The sequence below is a fragment of the Melospiza melodia genome, chromosome 12, assembly GCF_035770615.1.
Source record: "Melospiza melodia melodia isolate bMelMel2 chromosome 12, bMelMel2.pri, whole genome shotgun sequence".
NCBI classification, from domain to species: Eukaryota; Metazoa; Chordata; class Aves; order Passeriformes; family Passerellidae; genus Melospiza; species Melospiza melodia.
The window spans coordinates 13,761,420-13,788,085 of record NC_086205.1 but is presented as its reverse complement, the minus strand read 5'-3'; the positions used below and the strand labels follow the sequence as shown (position 1 = coordinate 13,788,085).

General features: G+C 36.3%; 1 protein-coding gene across 2 annotated transcripts in view; it reads right to left on the bottom strand.

Moving 5' to 3' along the window:
- Nucleotides 1-554: 554 nt before the first annotated feature.
- The window catches only part of RASA2 (RAS p21 protein activator 2), a 45,259-nt gene continuing 19,147 nt past the window's right edge, over nucleotides 555-26,666 (bottom strand). The window contains exons 6-24 of one of the 2 annotated variants that reach the window (XM_063166887.1): nucleotides 22,415-22,498; nucleotides 20,532-20,604; nucleotides 19,239-19,315; nucleotides 17,771-17,869; nucleotides 15,554-15,710; nucleotides 14,260-14,408; nucleotides 12,879-12,993; nucleotides 12,356-12,430; nucleotides 11,560-11,683; nucleotides 10,077-10,183; nucleotides 8,786-8,872; nucleotides 8,615-8,692; nucleotides 8,082-8,155; nucleotides 6,712-6,818; nucleotides 6,342-6,424; nucleotides 5,304-5,512; nucleotides 4,542-4,645; nucleotides 3,778-3,967; nucleotides 555-2,921 (exon numbers count right to left, since the gene is read on the bottom strand). In XM_063166887.1, the coding sequence (XP_063022957.1) occupies nucleotides 2,891-2,921; nucleotides 3,778-3,967; nucleotides 4,542-4,645; nucleotides 5,304-5,512; nucleotides 6,342-6,424; nucleotides 6,712-6,818; nucleotides 8,082-8,155; nucleotides 8,615-8,692; nucleotides 8,786-8,872; nucleotides 10,077-10,183; nucleotides 11,560-11,683; nucleotides 12,356-12,430; nucleotides 12,879-12,993; nucleotides 14,260-14,408; nucleotides 15,554-15,710; nucleotides 17,771-17,869; nucleotides 19,239-19,315; nucleotides 20,532-20,604; nucleotides 22,415-22,498 (2,023 nt within the window). In that variant the 3' untranslated portion in view covers nucleotides 555-2,890. The other variant, XM_063166889.1, reaches the window with a different exon arrangement.

Here is a 26,666-nt window from a genome sequence, read left to right as displayed (position 1 = left end):
AAGCACTTGTACAAAACTTCCTTATAAAAAATGCCCAGAAGAACAGGAGGGGAGAGTGGGTGGCAAAAAAAGTGCCCAGATTACATAAAGAAAAGAAAGCAGATTGAGAAAAGTAAACTTTTTTTTTCCACATGCAATATATTTTAAATAGTTCTGACAAATTCTACAGCCCATCCTGGTACACAGCACAGGTAACGGAACACAAATCAGTATAACAAGAAAAAAAATGAGTCACCTAACCCTAACAACACAGTATCAGCTATCTTTCAACTCAGCAGACTAATCATTACAAACTTTTTAAACACTGTCAAATTCCCAAGGATTCTCTGATGCTCTTACACTAAATGATGAACCAGCACTTATCTCCCCAGCCACCAATTTTGAATGGAACAATCTGCAGACACCACATCCCCCAGGTCAATTTTGGTGGCTTCTGCCCCCACCATCAATTAGGTTTCTCTCTTTACACCCAATTCCTGTATGTAACCCCCATTCATTCAGTAAAATGCTACCATTTTAAACAGCCAGGCCTCACAGGAAACAAACAGCTGATCTCAGGTTTGTTGTAATTTATTTCTGAGTTATTCTCAAGCAATGTTACAAAACATTTTAATGTCTTGATAAGAAAATAAAATTTAAATAAAAATACATTCAACAATACATCATAATAACATTAAAACTTTTACAATCCTAACAGAACTAATTACTGAATAACATCACTTTTCTACACTAATCAAAATGAATGCAACTTTTATTATTAATTATTCTACTTGTACCTAATTAAATTCTAGAACATCTACTGTACTTTAAAACATTATAAAATGATAAATCAAATCTTAATGGTCACAAATATTCAATGGACTTCTGGGTTTTTTTTCCTCAATATTCCAGTACCAAAGCAAAAAAAAAAAAAGTGCATATTATAAAACCCCAACATTGCAAGAGTATACTACTCAATTTTTCATAAATTTTAATTTGAAAACAACAGAAAACGGCTCCAAGGAAGAGGGTTTGCCACTGGGTTAATTCATATACAACAAACCATAATTCTGACCCTCAACCACATTCAACTTTGTTTAATGGCAGTTTTTGATTAATGGCAATTTATCTTTACCTTGGCAAAACACATCTATTTGCATTGCTGTATTCTCCCTCACTTTTAACTGTTGGCAAATAAAAGTCCTGCTGAACACAATAAATGTGTAAAAAAAGGAAAAGGCAAAACCAGCTGAGGTGATTAAATGATTGTGATGTTGCAGGTCCTAGTACTGAATCTCAGATATTCCAAAATATCTTGGTATTAAAATGAAGTCATTTTAACAAGTTACATTCATTCCAAAGAAATTTCAATCCTGTCTTACCACCTTGCTTCCATTATAGAAAGCCTTCTTCCAACAGTATAATAAATGTGTGGTAATTCCAACACCTTACTGTTTCAAGCATTGTGTATTTCTAGTCTAAGTTACATTCCTAATTAATTTGGCCAAATTGTGATTGGAAAAACAAAACAAAACCTAAAAAATACCCCACAAAACAACAAAAGACCCCACAGAAAATGCTTTAAAAAATAAAAGTACCACATACAACTTTTATTAAAAATAATATTCCAAGGAGTACCATTGTATTTAATACTGATGAAGCAAAGTTGCCACAGTAATACCTTTGCTTCTTCCTGGTTATATACATATACTTTTTCTCAGCAGAAAACTAACTTCTCAGACAAAGTGAGCAAAAATTAATCTTACTGAAGTCAGGAATGCCAGTTTAAAATTGTGTTAAGTGGCAAATACGAATCTATGTAACTAAAGATACAAAAATATTCACTGAAGCATTGTTTAAAGACAAAACAATGTTGATCATTCAACTGATCATAACAAGCAGATACTACAAAGTATCTAAAAATAATCTGGGATAGTCCAGATATCTAAAGTGCTTTGAGTGATTATAATAGAGATTATTTATTAGATTTGTAGTCAAAAGTTGAGCTGGACGTAGTTATTACTTTTTATAAAAAGAAGTTAAATCATACATGGGATGATGTTAATTGATCAGTACTTAACCACAATCTGTTCACACTTCAATTTTTCTATCTGAAGGCAAACCTATTTAACAAGAATGTTACTACCCTGCATTTCTTTTCAGATTAAGTAAAAATATGTACCTTAAAAACTGCTAAAGAAAATAGACAGTGGTCTAATGTCACTCCATATATTACTCACTCCAAATGTAAACAAGAGGTACAACGTAAGTTCCCTGATTTCTTCTTTAGTACTTAATAACTCAACTAACACTGGTATTTGCTGTCCAGATTATTTGCAGCATACTGCATGGTTCTGTAGAACTTCAACTGTAGATAAATCAAGTCCTGACAACACCTAATACAAGGAAAAAAAAAGTCAAATGTATTGAGTGTAAAGCTTCAGATCTTTTCCACATCATAAGATCTTGGGATTTCTATTTCGAGATCCGTATCAGCAGGGCAGGCACTCATGGTAAACTCATGCAAGTTTGCAGTGTATGTACTGAGATGTAATCCAACCAACAAATGCAGTGTGGATTTTCTTCCATGAAAAAGCTTATTTCTTTACAAAGTTCTTCCCAATAAGAAAACAATGGCAAAACAACCTTTAGATTTATTCACATCTGTTATTTCAAGAACCTGGAACTTCAAGTTCTTCAGCAAAATGAGAATAAACCTTAAAAACCAGATTTCCAAGAACGTATTTTTCTCTTAAATATTAAATAGATTGTCAACACAACTAGCATTTATGTTCATTCTTAAATATTTTGCAAAAATTCATATAATGAATTAAAAAAAAACAAACAAAAACCCAAAACACTAGAACATTTCCAGTTTCTTTTTTCATCCAAGTGGGCCAGTTGGTTTTTGTTAGGAAACTTTTCCAACAATTGGATTTTCTCTGCAAAAAACCAAAATATTATATGTAAATACTTTTAAGATTAACATTTGCTTTCTAGTTCTCATCATGCAATTTTAATTTATCAGGCAAAACCCCCCATTTTCTACCATTAATTGTGAAATTTAGTGATTTGCAAAAGCCTCATTTACTTTCACATGGGACTTCTAAATCACGGTCAATTTTTCTGAAAAACTTGGGTCAAACACTAACCTAAGCAAACCACACCAGGTTTTGAGCTTTTCTTTATTTTTCCTTTCCTTCAATAAATCCTTAGTGATACAAAGACAAAATCTAAAAACTTGCCAGTGGTGTTCCAGAGGCATAAGCCAGGATTAAAGAGAACTAAAGAATGTGCTCTAGAACAACAATGTGCTCCAAAGAACAGTTTTTTACATTCACAAGAAGTAGTATTTATCATTGAGTATGGCAAGTGAAATACAAACAGTAAATATGCTACCTAAAAGATATATTTCTGCAGTAAAATTTTGACAGTTTCATATAACTTGATACTTCAATTATTTAACCAAATTTTTTTTTTGGGGGGGGAAGAAGGCAGGCATACTGTTATGGATAAATTCTGTGTGCACTTCAAATGCCAAGTTGCAAGGAAACAACAGAGTCACTGCACCCACTTACAGGAATCCCAACAGGAACAGATGAATCCACACCAGAAGAACTCGGATCTTCAACAACTGGTAAAAAGCTGCACTAGTACAAATGATGTACCATTCTCTCCATGTCTGTGTTGTCTAACTCTACCTTCATTATCTTTATCCCAACAAGTCTGGCCTTTCCCTATGATTTATTTTTTTCAAAATACACATTTATCAATGTCAAAGTTACACAAGATACTTACTCACTACCATATTTGGCACTAGATGATCTCTTCTTCTGGTATTTTTCATGTGATTCATCCAGCTTTTCTATTATATCTATTATCTGCTGAAGTGTATGAAAAGTGGCTACAGAATCTTCTATGGTGAAGTTAGAATAATCATCTGGTTCTTTCCGAGGACCTTGATAGACTGCTATACTTCCACAAGCCTCTGCAAAAACAACCACAATCATCTCATTTAGAATTTCAACAATTAAAAACCAAATCTAACTCCCATGCAAATGGTAACTCCAACATTCTGAAATGTAAAGTTACTCGGGCTTATACATAAAATGGATTAAGATAAAAGCAGGAGGCAGTATCAATTAAATGTATCTACAAGTCTATAGCTTAAGTTCTGCTAGCTCTGTTCAGCATCTTGAGCATCCAGCTCTCTCCTCTTCACATTAAGAGAAGTTCAGCATTTCCTTACAGCCTAATATTCATCACATAGTAAGGAAAGGGACAAAGGCAGAAAAGCACCACCTACAGTTGCAGTTTAAACTATTAAAATATTACACATATGGAAATTCAGTTAGAACAATGCCTGCTATCTATTGTAAAGAAATGCCTGAAGAACATCAGACACCAGGGCACTTTGAATTTTTATCTTCTAGCTCTTTCTCTACTTTCTATTATTTCCAGGTGAATCGTTAAATTCAGTTAATTGTTCAAAATTTATATTCTTGGCTTAGAGAACTAAAACTGAATATCAGTGTAATTCTTCTTAATTATCATTTGGGTACCTTCCAACTTCTGTAATTTAGACCTGTTGATAGTGAAAAGGGAGTAAATTCTTTCCGTCTCTCTGTCTCCATCAATCTCAATTTGAGTATCAGCAGGAACATCTCTAAAAGGTGAACAAAGACAGGTAATCAATAATTCCTCAAAGCAAGTAAAAACAGATTCTTTTTCATTACACATAGCCTTTTAATATGTTTACCACTCATAGACAGTTTCACAAAACTTAGTATGTAGTTTATATAACCTACCCAGTTAAGGATAAATTTATTTTTAAAAGAAATCAAAGCATTTCTTTGTTTTCAGAAATCAGCAGCTTCTAAAAAGACATTAAACCATTTTAAGATGTTATTAGTTTTTCTAACATACCTACAAAACCCAAATGATTTGTCAAATCTACATGCAAGATTATTTAGCTGACTTTCTTAGGGCACTCCTTTCAAGTATGTGAAGTGGTTGTAAAGAACAAGACAAAGTCATTAAGGAGAGAAGACTTTCAGGCTGAACTTTCTGGTGTGTCATATTTCTTCATGCAACCTGGCATGTGAATTAAATCCATTATTCTGCATGAAGAGATCTCAGAATTTGTGCTTTTCATGCCGAGCAGGTTCCCTCCACAGGGTGGCACCCAAAGTAACAGAAATCCAGCAGTCTGTGCCTGATCCCCGTGGCAGGTCGCTGTGGCATTTAGCAGAACGAGAGAGGGAAAGCCCTGCTCCCCTGTGTGTGAGCCGCAGTGGCTCCCAGCCCGGGCAGGCAGCACTTACGCGGTGCAGCGCGCGCAGCCCTCGGTGCTCTCGGCCGTGGCCTTGCAGCACAGCCAGCTCCCGTTCAGGAAAGCAGAGGGGTGGTAAAAGCTCAGCCTCCTCTGGTTGCACCTGGTTACCCGGCACAGAGCCTCTATCCACTCGCTGGCTTCTACACAGTTATTTGCTTGGATATAGAGTGGCTTTTCTCCATGGAGTACTTGAAACATCTGTAGAAGAAACATGTTATTCTGCTGAGTAAAAAAATCCAGTTACCGAGCAACTTCAAATATGTAAAAATAGATTTCAGTGCTTGGGCAATTCCAAAAACTCTAAGACAGAAAGTGAGACAAGGGAGAACAGCAGACTTTTCACCTTTTTAACTACACAGAGCAGAAAAGCCCTGCCAGAACAGCTCCCTGTGTTCTCATCTAAGAAAGAACCCTTATAAATTAGAACAGGATGCATCTTCTGTCTTCTTCATCCACATATCTTTCAGTGTGACCCCAGATTTCAAGAAGCATGACCTTCACGCTTCAGCACAGAAGATTCCCACAAGTCTCTCTCTCCTTTAGCCATCACTGGCCTTAGTGACAGCTGCTCTTTTATCACTTCCTCAAATGTTTGGGCTGACATAAGAACAGAAATAACTGACGTGTTCCAGGGCTAGAACGAGGCTGTGAGCACAGACAACTGCCTCAGCTGATGACGAGATTGCAGGAAGTTCTCGCCAAAAGGAATAAATACAAGTTTGGTAACATTACATTTCGAGTAGCACATAATATAATTTCAACTGCTTTGAAATAAAGTCACATAGTTTTAACCTTCATTCCGGAAATTAGGCAAGGGGGGCAAAGTCACAATCAGTCAGAAAACTTGGTGCAGACAGCCACATTTCCAGGTTAATTTCCATGTGCAGAATAGCTTGTTATTCCTGATCCATAAAAGACCTTTTGCTGAAGTGTTTAGTAAGGGGGTTTCGTTAACTCTGTAAGCTAATTACAATCTTTTATTTAAAGAACATATCAAGAATTAGATATAAACTATCTTTTGACCCACATTTTTCTTGTTGAAGGAGTTCTCATCAAGTTTCTCCACTGCAAGGATGTTTTTGATTGGAATAGTGAAAATTGGTTCTTTATCTGTAAAAAATTGTAAACAGAGGAGTGAAGCAATCTTTAAGAACTGTTTTATAATCTCAGGGCACTGATATTGAAGTTCATGCTCTAAAAATATGCATTTTTATTATGGAAAAAATAGACATGAATCAGACAGAAGCCTCTATTAATCAAGGCAAAAGTAACTAAAATAAATCATAGGTATTTTAGGAAAAGAAAAAAATGATGCCATTTTAAAAGCACAAAAAAAGCTACAAACACTTAAGACAATATTGAAAAATAAAAATAATTGTAAAATAAACACGATTTACCCTGCTGTTTGTGGTATGTGAATTCTCTACTTGTTAGACAGAACCATCGCTTCTTGAAATTCTTTTTACCAATCCGAGTCCTTCCCTGAGCTCTTTTGTACATTTCTCTGTAAAGACAGAATCAAATGAAATGCAACCATTAGTCTTCAAAACCATTTATTGAGATAAGACATTATCGTTCATCATGTAAAAATCTATTCATTGTACATTAAAAAAAAATCTAATACTTGTTCACAACAGATCCTCAAGATTCGCTCCCACTATGGTGATGGTGTGCAGGAAAGGAGTCTGAAAACCACACAGTCCAGACCAGTACTTGTAGTACATTTGGAGGGGATACATAACTTGTTCAGATGAAGAATTCCAAATTTTCACAAAAGGGAATAAGGTGTATCTAACTACAAGATTCTCTCTTTCCTGCCACTTTCTCCATGTAATTGGAGAATGTACTTGGCCTTATCTGGATCAGAAACTGAGTATCAGTGAAATGATGCTGGACATGGCTCAACAGCAAGGGCAGACAAACTGCATTTTGTACACTTTAGGTGTACTCACTCCTAACTCTTTCTTTCATTTTGAACAACAGCCATCAATTTATTACTATAACCAAGTGTTGATCTACTACAATTTCCTCCTTCATTTCTATTCAGTATCTTAGTAAGAGAAATGTTTCTTCCTTGTTTGAAATTTGGATGCCCATTTGATCTTTTCTTCTTATAAACCTGCTGGTCACCTAAATTAAAATATTCTCAAGTAAATTAAACTAGTTTTTCCTCATGAATGTTGTTCAAATAATCACCTACTCTCGATCAACATCAAGCAAAAGAGAGTTCATTTTTTAGGAAGAGTGACTTTCACCTCCATCTAGATAACAGTATTCTATCACTAAATGTTAAGTATTTAAATTACAGGGTAGTTTTCTACCTAATTTCAAAGGCAGAACATTTAGCTGGCCAGACTTACACAGGAGGTAGAATAATTCTAAGTTAATAACGTTGTTTTAAAATACACTTTCACAACCCTCAAATCCACCACAGAGCACACACTGAACTGTGACAGTAATGCAGACAGTCTTCAAAGGTTTTCAGCTGCTTTTAATGATTTTTTTAAAGTATTTAGAAGATGAGTTATGAAAGTTTGCAGTTGTTCTGTTAAACTAATTCTACATACTAAGAATTGTCTAAATTACAAATATAGTACTTTCTACAATATATCACACTATATTTTTTTTTCTTCTATTCTACGTCCTCGGACGGGGGTCTCCTCACACGGCAGGCACATTTTAATAAGCTTTAATCTGAATGTGGCATTAATGAAAAAAGACTGAAGTCCATTTTGTTACAGACAAAATAAATTCAAGATGTATTCACCCTTCTTTTAGATGTACTGGCTCGCTCACACCACTGGGCTCTTTACTCTCAGTAGAGGAAACATCATCCAGGAACTTCAGGAAAAAAACCACAGGAAGTATAAATATACAATATTCAGAAACACAAAAACCCCAAAAGCTATTTTGAAAATGTAAATGCACAGTTTCTCCTTGAACAGAACGGGCTTTTTAAGCAATAGATGAAAATATATGGCAGGGCCTAGGAACAATGTAACAAGGGATGCCCAGAGGTCACACAAGCTTTCTTTAATGAGTTCCTGAACAGCAGAACCAATAACAACTTCTTTCAAAAAATATACACTTTACTTTTTAAACTAAATTAGCTTAGTTCACTATGTGTAACTTCTGTGTATGGTTTTGCTATATTATTTTTTGGTTTGGGTTTTTTTAATGTCTGAAACAGACCATAACTTTTTTTTCTCTCTAGTAGCAAACTGAACATTAACACAACCATTTAATAATGAAGACTGATTAGCTACACCAACAATAAAATAAAATACAGTTGAAAGTTACCTTTTTAACAGATTCAGTAAATTGTTCTTCTTGAAATGTTTTGAAAAATTCACACATGAATGTCTCCTTGAAACTTGACTGAAAGGAAAAGTATATTGACATAAATAAAGTTTTTTATGAACTTTCAATACACAGAATGTTTGAAATGAGAAAGAATTTTAATAGCCTTACAAGTTTGCTTTTGGTCAAACTTCCCCAGCTCCCCAAAGTCTGGATGGCTTTTGATATAAGAGTTAATGTTCTAGAAGTCTGTGCATCCTAAAACAATGAAACAAAATTCACAAGTCATATGTTTTCACAGTTCCAGGTAGAACTGATTAAAAAATTAAAATGTCAAGAAAGATAGTATATTACACAATGTAGTAAATATGGTACATCTGCATTCCTTTTCTTTCCCCCAAAAGAAAAAAAATGTGTATGAAATATTATCTAGTTTATTAGCTACTGCATAGTGTTTATTATTTTAGTCACTACCACTAGAATTTAATATTAGTACTGGTGAAATATTTTTACCTATAAAACACTAGAAGCCCTCAAATCCTGTAATCATTACTACACATCTAACAAACTTCTGAATAATAAACATAATGAACTACTGCAGGAGAAATGGTCCAAGTTTTCATAATAAAAAGTGAAATTTAAAACTTCATCTTAAATGCTTTTACTTGGTTTGTTTGCTACCTCACCGATTGCATTTTAATACATAATTATAAACACAGCCTCCAAAAGTGGCCTTGCTGTTCCCTTTTAGATGTTTAACCCTCAAGTGTTAAAATCCTGTAATTTTTTTTTTTACTCAAAAATCTGGATAATGTCAGGGCAATGAATTTGAATAAGTGTATCTTTTTCTTTTAAAGGCGCACACACACCTAAGTAAATAAAATAATAATGATAACCTCAGGAGAAGCAGATTTCAAATCTTTTCTGTATTTAATGTGAAAAATAATACAGGTTTTTTAATCTTGATATTCCTGATTTTGAAATTGTTTTATACTGTGTATCTACTTGACAACCAAACACAGAAAATTTGTCAACCCGTTGCAACTAGTGGAGTCCAGGACAAATATACCAACCAATTACTGGATAATGCTACAACCTCTGCTTAAGACCCACTTGGCAATAAATGTCTGGATGTTTAATTTCCTTGGTGGAAAGAACCAAAGCAGTTTAGGCCTATACCTTAAAGGACCCTCAGTCATGTTGTTATTTTACCCCAGAAGCACATTCCCAAAAAAAGCACAGAATCTTTAATATTGAAAGCTCTTCCACATCATTTGAGAACACCCCATAAAGACTGAAATATCTGATGCTTAAAGATTTGTAAATATCTTACTTCCTTTATGAACTGCACCTAGAGATATTTAGTCATCTTATTTCCCAGTTACTGAAAGTAACTTATGCCTTCCCAAACCAACAGCTCTGACAGTATGAATAAAACAGAACAAAGCTTCACAAGACTTACTGGATGGTGAGGTCGTAAATGAAAAGTATGAGGTGAGACTACGGCTACAGCAAAGAAACGAAGAAACACAAAGCTGCTCACTGCAGAATACTGTACATGAGGGTCATCTGCAGAGAAAAACCATGAAATGTAACATGCACTGAACTTAGGAAATCATGAAGACAGTTAACATAAAAATCCTTAAGAAGATAACATCAAAGGTGACATTCATATTTTAAAATAGAATAGAAAAATCAATGAAGCGCATGAAATGAGAAAGGTGGTCATGGTAAGAAATGTTCTCCTTATAGTGGAGTGTTTACTGCTAATTTATCTGAAAAGAAGTTCTATTCCCATACAACTGGCTCAGCTCCACTGGGAGAAACAATGAGATGATTGCAAGTATTTACATATACAGTTGATTAGGTCTGGCTGGATGCTGCACCCAGAGACAAAACACTGCAGACAGTGCCTCTAAACTCTGGGGCTACTGGATTCTTTCACCTGGAAAGCTACTCACTGATAATTCAAGTACATTAATGTTGCATATCAAATGCAGTCAACACAGAGGAACAAATATAATTGCAATTCTGAGTTGCATCATAAACCCCTGCTGTTATATAATTTTGAGGACGTAAATGAGAATTTTCTCATTAAATCTTGGGTATATCTGCTTTTATACTGGGAAATACAGTGAGGTCACATTCTTACTCTAATGACCACTTCAATCTGATCTGGTAAGTCAGCTTTTCTGAAAGGACTGTCTAAACTGGAGAAATTTATGGCTCAGTTTCAGTGATAAACATGAATCAGTGAAATGTTCTATATTATGAGGAGCAGTCTTCACCTGTAGCTTATTACAGGACATTTCAGATTTTAATTGCCTCAAGTGTGAGTACTTGAGACCCACAACATTACTCCTATATTAAAAGCATTCTGAAAGACTAAAGCTATTCTAATACTGGTCATATTTACAAACTCAATAAATAATTTTTATTATCCACCCTCCTCAAAACTACCCATAACTAGTCTAGCTATAGCAGTACTAAAGCTAACTTCACAGAAGTTATGAATGTGCGGGCCATGATTAACAGAGTCACAGTTCATGTAAAGATGCAAATGTTGAATTGATTTTCAAGTTCACATCTTGCTTCTTTAGAAGAAACAAACAGAACAGCTCTTAAAAATTTTAAGTATCTTTCAAATAAATCACTTCCTGTACTACTTGTGCTTTTCTACTATTATCTTGTAATCTTCTGATGACTTCTCATTTGCTGCTGTCTTGCAGTTTCTGATTTGCTATATTTTTGGATCAGAAAACAAAAAATGTCTCTTGACTGACCACGAAGTTTCACCCTAACGTACAGCCTGACAGAAAAACAAACGCTTGTCAAAGTTCAGGGCACAGCCTTGGACAAGATAAGAATTTTAACAATCTCCATAAGGTAACTGCAGAAGTTTTCAGTCTGAACACCACTTTCAGAAGTTCTTAGAGAACACTTACTTGGAAATCTTTTGGCAGCCAGATGCCTCAAAGAATAAAACACATCACACATTAGTGTAGGACAACTTATACTCGACCGCACGATTTCACGGAACACTTTGTCCACGTAATAGCGGAGATTTTCCTGCAATTATGAAAAAAGGTATTTTTAAGACCTTTTAAGACATTCATTTCTCCTTTTCCCTGGGCACAAACACAACACTGGTCTGATTATTCAATACTGAATTCTAGTATAGTTTACAGCATACTTTAAAAGCCTCATAAAGTTTATATGGCATTACTACTGTTAAAAGGTAGTTTAATGATATTTACTTAAAAGTATGTAAGCAGTGTCTAGCAATATAAACTACCTATCAATACCTGGTCTTGTCATTTGACAACAAGGAAGGAACATTTCCCACGTATATCAAGTGAACGTTAATTTTATTGCAGTAACTGTTGCCTTCAACATCAGCATACTCTGGTAAGAGGGAGGCAGCCAGCAAAATTTCAATGAAAAATGACAGAGCACTTTTAATTAGGTACACCAATCTAGATGTTGAGTATAGGACATCAGGAATCCAAACACCCAAAAAACTGATAAGAATGACTGTCATCTTTAGCTTCTCCTCTCTGTCCCATTTTCCACTGGACTTTTCCATTGCTGTCTTCATAAAGACAAGTAAGAAGATACAGCTTATTCTTTGTTTACTCTGAAAACAGAGTTATATTGCTACTGTGAGTTACTCATTTTCCATTACAAAGACTGCTTTTAAAAATGCTTCTTTCAGATTTTAAGACCAGTTGGTAAACTCACCATATTAATTTCCACGTTATCCCCCTCTCTTAATTTGATGGGATCTATTTCACAGGGTTTAGGTGACTCACATATCTGAAAGAAACAAACAAAACTACAGGAGTTCAATTTTTCAGACAAAGTATGGAACTGCACCCATTAAAAAACAGATTCTTATATTTAGGAATAAATTCTAAATAGGTCCTAACCATCTCTAACAACATGCAATGACCATCCTCACTTTTGTTTGGGCCTTTTCAAATGGATCGATTACATAAAGCATCACATGGGCAAATTCTGCAATGTGTTGGGAGGCTGCAATGACTTTCATTGACTGGTTTTTTTTGAAGCATCTGGAACATAAATAACAAGACACAGCTCCTCCCACTAAACTTGAGCAATTATCATTCAATTAATTTTTCCTCTAGGATTCCCCTACCCGAATTATTCCTGCCACAGAGCTAAAACAGGAATGTCTATCCAAAAGAGAAGGATACCAGAGGGGGTTGAGCTTCCCCAAAGAAGTTTCAGCAGGATAACATACCTCATCAATAACAGGTTTCAAAGTGACCTTTAGGTAGTGCTTCCCCACTATTTTCATCATTTCATCCACACACCGAGTTGCTAATGAGTTGCCTCTGAAGATTGTGTTTGCTTCTCTGCAAGAAAAGAAATTATTTTATTTGAATAGGGAAAAAACAAGTTCAGTAAAAAAATTCAATTTATACTCTATCTTGCTATTAAATATTTTAAAAGTATTTGTAATATATTTTAATCAGGAATCCCAGAACACATGCACCAAGCTTCCAATGGCACTCAGTAACAAAAAGAGGATAAACAAGAACATTATTACAGCAATTACCAAACCCAGGAACATAAATAAAACCATAAGAAAAAGTCTAAGAAATTTTATGTAATTAAAGTTATAGTGCAGTGTGGAACATGAGAAACAACAACTGGAGAAAATTCCAAAATAATGAAAATTGCACCTCAGCAATATACAATTCCTCCTGCAGTAGTCATGGTAAAAAAATCTGGAGCTATAGCACACTGCTACACTACATCAATAAACCCAGACACTTAAAGCAAAAGATAATTTAATCCAAGATTATATTTTTATTCATTATAGTTGTTGAAGAAAACTGACAGCCAGGTGTGCAAAGTGTATCTTTCTAATCTGAGAGATTTAGTTTAAGCTGCCTTTGTTACAGTTCAATTACAATGGAATGTGTGTACTAAAATGCAGTTTAGAAAATTATTTTCTATGAGTCACCTCTTTCTACACAGTTAAGCTGTCTTGCATTATTTAAATCAAGACTAAGTGCTTTGAAATGAACTGTCCTGTGGTGACACAATCCCTGCCACACCTCCACTGGACATGACCTGGCAGTGCACTGGTTGCTATTCACATCTGCCTTATTTCTCTCCTAACCACAGAGCTGCAAACTCACAGACCACAGGCTGCTACTTGGAAAAACTCCTGTGCTTCCTACCTGCAAGGCATGCAGGCCACATTCTTAATTACATGGCATCTTTGCAGAAAGAGAGCAGCCTTCATTTAAGCCCCATGTTAAAAGAAACAGGATAGGATTTTCAGCAATTTAAAAGATGTTCCATCTAAGTTTATAAGTTTTGACACAATGCACAGTAAAATTTGAAGAGTGGCCAAATAAAGAAATTTAAAATAAACACCATGTACTCTAAGACAAAGTTTTACCAAACTGCCCAGCACCCTTAACTCTGATTCCCAGCTTCAAAATTATTTTAATGAATGTTTTTCAAAATGAGCATTAAAAGATGAATATATTTAGTCAGTTTTACGTGAGAGAAAGAAACCAAAGGGCTTACGTATCAGTGTTGTATCATGAAGCCCTGTGAAACTCTAATTTTAGAAAGCATGACATCAATAAACATGAAATACATACTGGGTGTCCCTCAGATCCAGTTCTGCCACTGCTGCAACAAAGGGAACCAGCTTATGGTGGTGCAGCAGCAGCCGTACCAGGGGCAGCACAGCATCGCACTTGTCTCGACACACCTCGCTCAGAATGTAGGCAGCAGATGCAGAAATGGGCTGTGAGAAAGCAGAACACAAAATCTGAGTAAAGTAGTTAAATGTTCTTTGTGTATTTGAAAAAGTACAGATCAAATCTAATAACATAGTTGGTTAACAGAAAGATTGAATATCTGCTGCGTAACATGGCAATTAAAAGCTTTCATTCCAGAGATACTTGATTGAAAAGTAATATTATCCACTCTATAAATACATTCAAGAATGGAATTCAGTAGCTACTCATCCTACTCATTCTCCCTAAAGGGTTACACTATGGCTTTGTCACAAACCCAAGCTAGAGACAGAAAGCAGTTGTTTTACTACAACGTCATATATCTTTATAGACTTTTAAAACTGCAATCAGGGGACATTAAAATAAAGTTCTTACTCTTCTAACATGTTTGCTGCCACTGTACATTTGGGAATTTCAATACAAAAACTATATTATTTCAGTAGAAAAGACCACTGCTGACTGCTGCTACCTATATACTCAGGTATTCCTGATTTCCAGTGAAGCAGTATTTGAATATTGGCCAGCAAAAACTTGAGTCACATCTGCTGCCTCTTTCTTCTCCTCTGTCAGTACTTCACTAACACTGAATTGATGAAAAGCTGTAAAAGACTGAAGAAGATAAAGTCTGGTTACTACGATCTGATTCCTGTCCCAGTGTTATGCAAATACTCCACCACACTTCCCTCCTTGTCACTATGTCCTGGTGAGAAATCCAGTCATGCTGATTAACATCCTGGGGAAGGCAATTCAGAAGTAGAATTTGAAATAAATTCTGAAGTAGATCCTTTTTGTTAATTATCTGCCCTTCAGTGCCAATAATGAATCAGCATCCCTGGAAAACCTCTAAATCCAAGAAGCCAATAGATGCCAATGGAAAAATACAATGTTGAAAAGAGCAACCAAAAAGAAAAAAGTATTTTATTTCCTCCAGGCACATAGCATAGATTATTTTCCTGTCTCCTCTGGTTCTTCTAAAATAAGAAGAAATTCCTGGAGCAGAAGTAAGAGCTCTAGAAGCTGTTCATCTGGGTGTGACAGAAGTAATTTATACAAAGAAACAAAACCAATTATCTAGATATGAGTAATTCATATTGTCTCACAACTGCATAATGCAATTTAGTTTTCACTTCAATGAAATTTTCAACAAAAGTACCTGAACATCTGAAGATTTTAGCAGCAAGTTCCTTAGAGAACTGTAGTACTCAGATGGAAGTACACAGTCTTCAGTGTAACAGATATTTAACCTAAGTGATCCCAAATCATCAGTTTTAGAAGACTTGTTTCCATTTTCTCTTGGCTGAAGTAAGTACCTGTAAGCAACAGGACAATTACAAAATACTAGATACCTATTTCATTCGACTAATTCCATAATAAAGCAAAGTATCACATTTAACTATTTCAGTATACATGCATTGTATCTGAAAACCGGCAAAAATTCACAAAAAAAGCCCCTTGAGACACAAAAGTAAAAACATGAGCAGCATTTAATTCATCTTTAACACATAATGGAACTTATATTTATTTTCTCACATCTTTGCAAACAGTAGCATATGATATACTTTTTGCAGGTTAACAGGGGATAGGAGGAATAGTTTGAGATTACACTGGGCCATCTAATTTTACATCTAGATTGTATTTAGGGTGTTGGACACTGCAGGTGAAACAGGTAATGTGAAGAGTTAAAATGGTCTTGTCTGAGAACAGAAAAAACACATAATATTAACAGGCTCCACTCCTGAGAAACAAGTATGGGGAAAGGGCTGATTTTTTTCTACTCTTAATACAAAATACATTGAACAATTCACTGGCTGCAGTTTCACTGCATTCCAACAGGAGGTGCAGCCCTACAAAAACGTTCACAGCTTTTAAGTGGGGTCACAGTAGTTATAACACTCATCCCAACAAACTGAAACCCCATCTCCAAATATTCTTTTACAATCATGTATATCTGGACCTCTACAATCAGGAGATCACACATCTTTTTTTCATGATCAGATGCAGTGTCCAAGAAGGTGTGCTAACAAAAAACAAAACTGATTTACCAGGAGAACCTCTCCTTAACAGCATGACTCCTAGGCTTATTTTCCAAATATTTAGTGATACAGATAATTTCTCTGCTGTACTTCAGTTGCATTCAAAATCATATTACACAAATTAGCAACAGTATAAAAGATTTGTTATTTTTAATCACAGAACTGTTTTTTATAAGCAGATCGCGTGTGTGCCTACAATGCATATTAGCAGACACAAGAGAACTAGACATGAGTTAGGTCAGTTCAAAAAGCTACACACAAACACAGCTCACAGGCAATGAGCCCATGCTGATACAATCTTTCTCTCTGCAGGCTGTTGACAGAGGCCTGTTTTTATGTTAATATGGTCATACAGCTGTAGATGAGACACTGGCAGAACAAGCCTGTGACTGCAATACACCATGCAAAAAAACAAACTCCAACACAAACACCTACAGGATCACATTCAAGCACCAAGAGTCTGAGTTCAGCATCCAAGAAGACACTTGGAGCCTGAGGTGGGTACATGGAGCAGAGCCATAATGGTTCCTGGCCAAGACCTGTGTTACATTTAGTTCCTATTTACACATGTCCTTCCCATCTGTTTTCTGTGTGGATATGAAAGCGCTTCCTCCATGCTTTTTCCTGTACTGAAAGGTTCACTAAAGGCAGAATATTTTACACACTTGGAGGCACTCAAATCCCTTGCACTCATGGCTTCCTGCTGCTAAGTATTTGGGACAGCAAAGGAGCTGGAGATGGGCTCCTGCTTCCAAAACCATCAGGAAGGAGGGTGCTGAGATGTCCCACACCGAAATGTTTCTTTCCTGAACTCCCTTCATACCTCACCCTTCCAGCTCCTGTGCCTGCTCCCCTGATATGATGTTGGGTTGGTTCTAGAAGATACTTCCAGAGTCTCCCCAAGGCAGAAAAAAAAGCCATACTTAATGATCAAATCAATTCCTCATTGGTCATTGTGGAAGTCTAACTTAGGAATTGCGTTATGAGTGATGCAATTCTGAGAAGCTCCAGGTTTGCTGGGTAGGCTGGAGAGCACACAGAAATCACTGAAATCCAGCAACCTGACCAAAAGACAGTTACAGTCCATCTTCCCTTCACTCTCCACACATCCCCTTCAAACACCAACTATGCTGTGACTAGGTGCAGACATGGGGAAGAGCAGAGCTAAATGTACCTGCTGACAAGGCTAATTTATTGAGCAGGGAAACTCTAGAAACAAGTTTCACCTAGATTAGGACAGGAAGACATGGTTTAATGAATAGGTAAAATAAAACATATCCGTTGCAAGAAAAAACGTGCAAGACAAGCAAATTCACTTCTGAATCACCATTTCTCACCATGCTTGAAAGGAATCATTTCTTAACACCTTCACAGGAACCTTAATTTCTCCTAGAAAGATGTCTTGTACCAGATTGCCATTATTCCATAGGTCAACCCTGAAAACAAGAACATTGCTTAATTTTCTTTTCTCCCAGAGAGAAATAAGCAAGTTTACAATAACTGCCTTACAGCACTAATCCACATGCATGCAGGCAGCAAATGTTAGAAATCTCACTCCATTCTAAATAAACCAAGAAGACTCAAACAAGTGGCTTATTAATCCATAAAGAACATATAAAGAAACAAACAGTGAAAGTTAAGATTGCAGACCTTGCATCAGTAAAACAAGAGTGATACTGGCACAATGTATGGCTTCTGCGCAGTCTCCACCCCCAAAACTGTGCACATTTCTTCTCGGGTAATTCCAGTGAACTTTTTAACCAGTATATTTAAATATCTACCTAACTGCTAGAGCCTGGGACACTGCAATGCCACACCAAGACATGCGCTTGTTTCTCCAAGCAGCAGCTCGTACGCTTACAACCTCCAACGGAATCCGGCTCCACACATGCACCCTGCTTTGCTCTAGCACTTCTTACCTCTCTGACATTTCTGACAGACAGCAGTTGTTAAGAACAAAAAAAAAAAACAAAAACAAAATAAAAAAAAAAGACAACTAGATTTGTTGGGGCATGACTTTTTCTAAAAATATTTGCATCTACAATGAAATATAGTGTCTTAATTAATGAAGCTAATAGTTAAAAACACACATACTAAGTTAGTTCTATAATGGCTATGTGGATTAACTGATAAATTATTCTTCTGATGCCTGTTAGGAAACATGTGCTGGCCTTGAAGACTTTCTGTCATTCAGCAAATTTGGTGCATGTATGTGCAGGAGCACAAGAAAGACAAGAAACTGAGTACAGGGCTCTCTGCATCTCTAACTACATTGCATAAATACACAAAGACCTGCTCTGAGGGGAAAGCAGCAGAAAAAGGGAACCTACTTTGAGTATTTGCGTTTGCAAGGAAAAGATGAAAGACAAATGTTCCTCTAAAAAGCAAAATGAAATTGTAAGAATCTCATAAAAGAGGCTTTCTCCTCTTTTTTTATTAAACCAACCAACTATATTTGAAAATATAGACTAGGATCAGGTATGCTGGTATCCTTCAGTAAAAGTTCTATTACCAATATTCTGCCCAAATAAATATAATTTGATATAAGTTATTCATACCTCTTTACTCACAGGCACAGGAATGCTAAATACACTCAACCACTATTTACTTTAAAATAAAAAAACCTCATCTTCAGTAAGAAATACAAATAAAAAAGAAAGAAATTTTCTGTCATCTTTTCTACAAGTCTTATCAGTAATTCTATGAAGCTAAACTAAGATAAAACAGGTATTTATTGTCTTGATGATAAAATATTATGATTTATTAATGATTCTGTGATATCACTTTCTAATCCACATAACTTACCTGACTTCTAGTTTCTCAATATCTTCTTCTTCCACCTGAAACTGGGACTTTTTGGTGTAACTGCTGGACCTGGTTACCTGCAAGTAAATTCTTCCTATTAACACATTTTTTGTATTATGGATATCAAAAATCAAATAAAACCTTCCCTGCCTCTAGCATAGGTAAATAGCTACTGCTCCTTATAGAAAGGAAAAAGGTCAGTTGGCCAAACAAACTGTCCTTTTCCAGAAAGCAGGAGAAAAATCGGTCAAGAAGGGTTCATGGTGGAGCCTACTGAAGGCTGATAAATGAGGGAATTGGAGTATAGATCTATTAGAAAAAACAAGTAGTATGACAGGAAACTGGCAATTTTTTTTTTCTTTTAGCATAAGCCCTATGAAAGCACTGAAGTCAGTTCTGAAATATTTAAAGAAACAACAAATAGGAAACCCACTCTTCTTGCCCTAGTTAGAACAATTGTAACCTCTCATCCACATTTCCTCATTTCTTGACTGACTGCATTCTCAATTTAACTCCAATAAATCATCAGTCAAAAAGTTACCAGAGTGGTTTGGATCACATTTACATTTTTACTAATCTCTAACTTCTTAAGAAATCACACTCAGTATTCTTGAGCAGGTCAACTGACACACACACATGCACTGAAACTGTGCATAGGTATGAAACTATTTCTCACTCAAGTCCCACAGAAGGATTTATTTGAAGCACATGCAACAGTTGTACTCCTTCCAACTCTCAGTACAGCATGCTTTTAATGCAAATCTGAATTTTATTACTGACACATATCAGATGAAAATTTAAACTCATCGTTTCTTTGTCAGATAGCTCATGTAGAATTGAAATCAACTCCTAAATAACAACAAAGTAAACTTTTTAAAATAAAATAAACTTTTTTGGGTATAATCATAATATTAGTTTATTAAATAAATAAGTTGTTTGGGTTTTTTAGGTCAAGCTTGAAAATATTTAAATAGGAGTCCATGGAATGGGTTAAGTTATCTCGGAACTCCAGATGGCGACAAATGATATATAAAGTGATTCAAGACAGAAAATTACCTTCATATATGTGCTTGTGAGAAAGTAATTTCTCACACAGCAATTGGAGGAGAATGCTATTGTCTGGCAGACAGAAATTGAAGTATGTCATCTACTTACATTTGAGAGGCCAGTTAAAGCTCTTCAATTTGCCTGAAGAGAGCTTTCTGCATTAGGTATTGCTATGCAGCTTGCTTAAAATTACCTGAAGAGTTGCATAAAATAGATAAACAGGAAGAACAGCACACAAAAAGTTACCTCAAAATAAAATGTTTCATTAAACTGCGGATTGCTTGTTTTCTTCTTAACTTTGGTCTTCTTTTGGTCATTCCTGTTCCAATGTGGTAAAATTTTTACCATAGACAACTTAAACACACAATTATAAAGACATTCTATTGTCAAGAAGGACCCATGCATTTAAGTTAAAACATTTTTTGTTATTCTACAATTCACTTTGATCAATGAGGAAAATCTTAACATGAAATTAGTTCATCTTCACAATACAGATTAAAGAACTAAAATTTTAAATGCTGTATCTAGCTAGCCATGCATCTATCCAACTCAAACGCTGTATTTAATTTCACAAACAGGCAAAACTTACATATATTAATTAAAATACATGAACAATTTCGAATGTATTTAAAATTTAAATTTCTTTACCACTGCCTGAAGGTAATGAGCACACTTTTCCTTGTCTTGTTCAGCTGCAGTTTCTGTTTTTCCCACCCTCTTTTGCTGGTGAAATATCCACTACTCCTTTACAGAAAGGGGCTTACACCCAAGACACTGAAGGTCTTCTTTAAAAACAACTGCTGCTCATGTTAGATATGAAGCAGCACAGGGTCAAACAAAACAACTGCCCCCACTTCCTTGTAAAATTAAAAACAACCAAAACCAAAACCAACCCACAAGTTTTACAAAGGAATAAAGTTTTGTTTATTTATTTATTTAGCAAAGGGCTGTGGTAGTATAAAATGGCTTTCCAAAAGAAAGAAATATAAAATACGTGAGAAAGACGAGGGAGAAGAAAAACTGCCCTAAGTATAAACTACCTATTTTCAGGCACTGGACATATAAATATTCCAGTCATAGTACATGAGTCACACATGCATAAGATTGGAAAATCTCAACCAGGAATTCCTGTCAGATTTGCACATACATTCCCATACTAACAGGATAACTCTTTTGTGGGACCAACATTCTCCCACTTCATCCATACATAGGACTCAAACAGAAAATGGATGTCAATTTACCTTCTTTGCCACTTGGCCCCATGATGCCTAAGTATACTGGATGAGCCTCCCTAGTCCCCTTAGAAAAAACCCAAACAAACAAACAAAACAAACCCCCCCCCCCCCAAGCCAAACCTAAAAAATGTGATTGTTTATTACCAAGGAGAAAAAAAAGTGCTCCATGTAGAGCTTACTCAGGGCCAATCCTTCCAGTCTTTAAGCCAAGCAAGTCTGGTACAACCCATCCTGGCACTGTGCTCACAAGGGCAATTCCTCAGCACAGGAGAAAGGAAAGGGTCTGATGTGGCAAAAAAGAAGCAACTGAAACTTATCTGCCTTACTGGGCAGGGACTTGCCCATAGTGAATATGTGGGATGGGGGATTTTTCTTAAACGAAAAAACCCAGCAGTTATTGAGGATTACTGGTCCCAAACAAGGAGACATTTGAACTGTCTGGACATTGAAGGCAATATCCAGAAGGTGTTCCAGAACCTCTCCTCCCTCATCTCCTCCCAGTTACTACACATCTGCTGCAAAGAAACCCACATAGGAAAAACAGAGAAGAGAGGAAGGTGAGGGAGCAACTGGCTGCATCAGGACATACAGGAATTTCACATAAATTAACAGAAGTACAGTGCAGAAATCCAATACAAAACAGAAAAAAAAGAAAGAACTGAGTCATAAGTGGCTCTTGACTAGTGCAAACAATTCAGACAGACCAAACACCATCCCAGTCTGGAGCATATGGCAGGGAAGGGAGAGAACAGTCTCCATGGAGATGTGATGTACGCATGAGAGCACTGGAAGATTTTTTTGTGATTTAAAGATTTTGCTTAAAACCTGTGACTTTCTTTTCTAATTCAACATCACAGCATTTTTAGACTTATTCATTTTATATTAAAATGTTACCTGGAAGGCCCCACGAGAGAGACTGTTGCATAAGGATCACAATTCTGTCCGTTTATAAGAGGTAACCCATGGCACTCCTTTATGCTACAAGGAAAAGACAAACAATGATCAGTGAAGCAATTATTTGGCTTAAAAAAATAAAATCCAAACAATGCTTGCTTTTTGAAAACTTTTTGTCCTGCTGTATAACACACAGACATAGCTATACAATGATCCAACATGCTGCATATACTTGAAGAAGATCTCTAGATGGTAACACAAAATAATACTCAAGTATACAGTCAGACTTGAGGGGCTCTCTGAGAACAAAAGTCTTGGAATTGCTTTGATAAAGACACTCCAGTATCACACATAAATGACAAAATCCTAAATATAAAATGAACTGCTATATGTAAGGAAAAATTGCAGATTTCATTAACTTAAATTTGAAAAGCTATCTGGCCTCAACCAATGGCAGCAACTATATCTGGAAGGCATTGAAACAGACTGAAATATTTCGTTTTGAATTAATTACATTCTGAGTTATGCTAAGAAATGCAAAGTCAAATCCTGAAATGATATTTAAAAATAAGCACCTAAAACTATTATAGTATATAGTTATAGCTCTATCTTTGAAATAGTGCCAAAGGTTTATTTTCAATCTTTTTTCACAATAGTCCATGTTCAGGTTTAAATTACCACCAAGGTTAAATGACCCTTTTAAAAATTCTGTTTTCTTCTGTAATTCATACAGCAAGCGGTAAACTGGTGTTTAACAGGTACCCAGGCACACTGTTCATCGGCCCTGATGCAAAAGGGACAGGATGGTTGTCAATTAATGCTCATGGAGACAGAGAAACTTTTTCTGGACCTTTTCTAAAGTCTTGCAATCTTTGAATCACCACAGCAGCAACACAGAGCTGGGTCAGCAAGCTGCCTAACCTTCAGATGCTGCCCACATATGAGCATTAACTAAAAAAAACTGGAACAACTGAAGTGAAGCAGAAGAGTTTGTAAATTCATAGCAGAAACCAGACTTTTTAGCAAAATGATGCTCTAATGTAACACATACAACATGTAGTTTAAGTCCAGAAACATCTGCAGATTACAAAATGTCATAAGATCCGAATGTTGTATTCATGTTCTCTTTAAAATAATATATTTTTTAGCTCTATTGCAGGAATTTAACTAAATTAAAACAAGAAAACTTCAATTGTCATAATTTGCTAGTTTGACTAAAATCCAAAACCTAGTCAACTTAAGGAGAAAACTTTAAATTCATATGAACAATTAAGTAAATGTTCTAATATCATAATGTGGAACAATAAGTTGTGTAGATCAAGTGGTAGTTATGTAGCTGCCCACACTTTAAAATAAATGCTTTATGTACTGCAGAAAAATGTTTTTAAAGAGAATAACAGGAGCTGCAAATTCAAACACAAGAGTAGAAACAACAGACACTAACACTCCTGTGCTGCCTCAAAACTCCACCCTCTTTGGAGTATGCACAATTATAAACCAGATGGTATTTTCCCCTCCTAAAAGTCCCTTTGTCTTAGCCAGTTCAGGGAACATTTAGTGCTGAACCACTGCACAATAATTTGTTATTTTTCTTCCAGTTATCAAGCACGTGGCCTTCAGCATTTCAATAATTTTTGAATCACAATGAACACTACAGTGACTTCAAACCCACCATTTAAATGAGTTCTTGAAACATCCAGTTGTTTCATAAGCATTAATTGATTCCTCCTCCAACACATAAGTGGCACAGAAGAGTGGCAACAAAATTAAACTGTCTAGACTTTTTAGTCATTTGGGGTATCTGATCTGAGGCAGGACTCTATTCTTTCAGACTGATGGGCATACTGTAGCATAAAACACCCTCTGCAGCTCCTCAGGCTTTGTAGTTTCAGGTGTGAGTGCTGAGTGTACCTATAAATCAGCTGCAGCTTGAACCTGGTAAGAAATTCATAGCAGATGGATCAGCCAAGCTTTTCTGAAGAGAATTCAGCTGTTTTAACAAGAATTTCTCTCCTTACAGTCTTTGACATGATCACCAAGCTCCTGGATTTCTCTAGCAAACAGATACGAGTCTGTGGGACTTTCAGTTACACAGCTTGTTCTGTTCTCTTGACCACAACATACACAAACTAAGGAAAGGCTTGTTTGTGATTTCCTGCAAATTGAAAAACATTTTACTGACAACTTCACAGCCTTGCAGCAGAACTAAAATCTCTGATTCATCATATGGATCTGTCACTTCAAGTTGATTTCATGCTCCAGCTGGTGTCCCTGTGGAGGCAGCTCTAGCACTCCATCCTCGCCTCCTGTCCAAACCCCAGCTCTGCTGCTCTGCTACCAGCAAGTGCAGTCTGCCCAGTTTATCAGACAGCCTGTCCTGGTCCAACACCTCCCCTGTCCATCAACTCCTAATATCCCCAAATCTCTCTCTTCTTCCAAATTTACCTGACCTCCTCCCCTTCCATCTCTCACTCCAAGGTAGCCAGTCAGATCCATCCCTTCAGTCTGCAGGTACAGCCTGGAGTCTGCTTTAGACACCTATGTGACAGCACAGCCAAGTCAGCTGAACTGCTGCTTCTGTTTACCACCCTCACAGGAAGCTTTTAACCTAAAAGCCACTTGTCAGTTTGGCAAACTGAATCACTCTGCTCATGCAGGAGCCCTCCCAGGCTCCAAAGGCAAGCAGCCATTAGGGATAGGAAGCCATTAAATCAACTCAGCACTACCGAGCTGGATTGCTCCTCCCCAGGGACTAAGCACACTGCACTGAATCATTACTGATACTTCTAAGCTACTAAACAAACAGCCTCCAGCAAACATGTTTAAAAATCCTGAAGATGTTTGAAGTGGCTAAACTGGAGTAGACTTAACAGAAATGGAAAAGCTGGAATTAAAATGAATGAAACGAAAAAAACCTCACTCAGTTTGCTAGTCAGCAAATTTCATAGGAATGCTGCCTTTCCTTAAAGAATCAGGCAAAGTACTGCAACTGCAGTCTCCTTTAGAAGGAAAACAACAACCAAGAAATCCCAGCAAAATCACCACCACCAACAAAATGCCAGACATTTTGACCAAGTAAAAACCAAAATAACATTAAAAATACACTTGTATTCCAACAACCATAATACATACATTTCTAACACACAGTAAAAATATTTCAGCTTTGACAAATCATTTCATCTACTTAACTAGACAGCTGTCATTCAAAAGGCATAAATGCATAGATTTTGAAGAAGCAGACAGGAACTTAGAAGCCTTTTATTTTATATTTTCGACTTCTATATCCTTATGTGCGGTCTAAGCAACAGAACTTTGGTTCTTTTCTCCAATTGCTGCCCTGTTCCAGTGCAGTGTAAGATATGATTCAGTTTTCATTAATTCTCATCTCAGAAGTCTGTTATGCAAGAGGAGTTACATACAGGAAATGAGAGCTTTTCAGATATAACTGGCATACATTCAGCTTAAAAGATGAAATTAAGTCCTTACAAAGACCCAGTCCACAATAAACCCCCTCAATGGCTGACTCTACCTCCACCATGCAAATCAACTGAAGTTCTCCACAGGCAGACACTCCTAACTGCAGCCATTAATATCTGTATGTACACTTCAAAAAAACTGCTGTGTTTGCTAGAAGAACTTCATGCAAGCAGACAAAGTATAAACAGGACAGTAACAAACTGACAGGTCAATTGAAGAGAGTATGGTGTGTAATTCATTTAGAAAGGTATGTGCAGTGAAGTCAAATCTGGCTGTAACAAATCATTTCTGGGCTTTGAAGTATTCACCCTGTAAATACACAAAACCTTCTTTCAGAGCTGAAGGGCTGTTGATCTCAGAGAAGGCAGGTGCCACCACTCAACTGCCTAATTTGCCAAGAAACTGTTCAAGCATCATCAATTTCAGCAGCAGCTAATACGCAAACAATGGCCATGCAAACCTCTTCAGAGGGACTCCCAGCAAGAGCTGCAAGGATGTATTTGTGAAATGTGCTACTATACACACCACTGTGGTTTCAAAAAAAACCAACCCCTGCATCAGCAGGTAATCTCTTGCACTTTTCCTCCTCCTCATTCACACATCAGAAAAGGAAGCAATTTGTATCAGAGACAAAACAAAGCTTGAATTCACAATCTGTGAGTGTATCTGCATGAAACTTAACAGCAAGTCTGCAATTAATACAAAAATTATGTGTAAAATCAGGGCTTAGCCTGCTCTACACGAGCTCTAAGACAGCCCTTCACCAAAGGAAGAT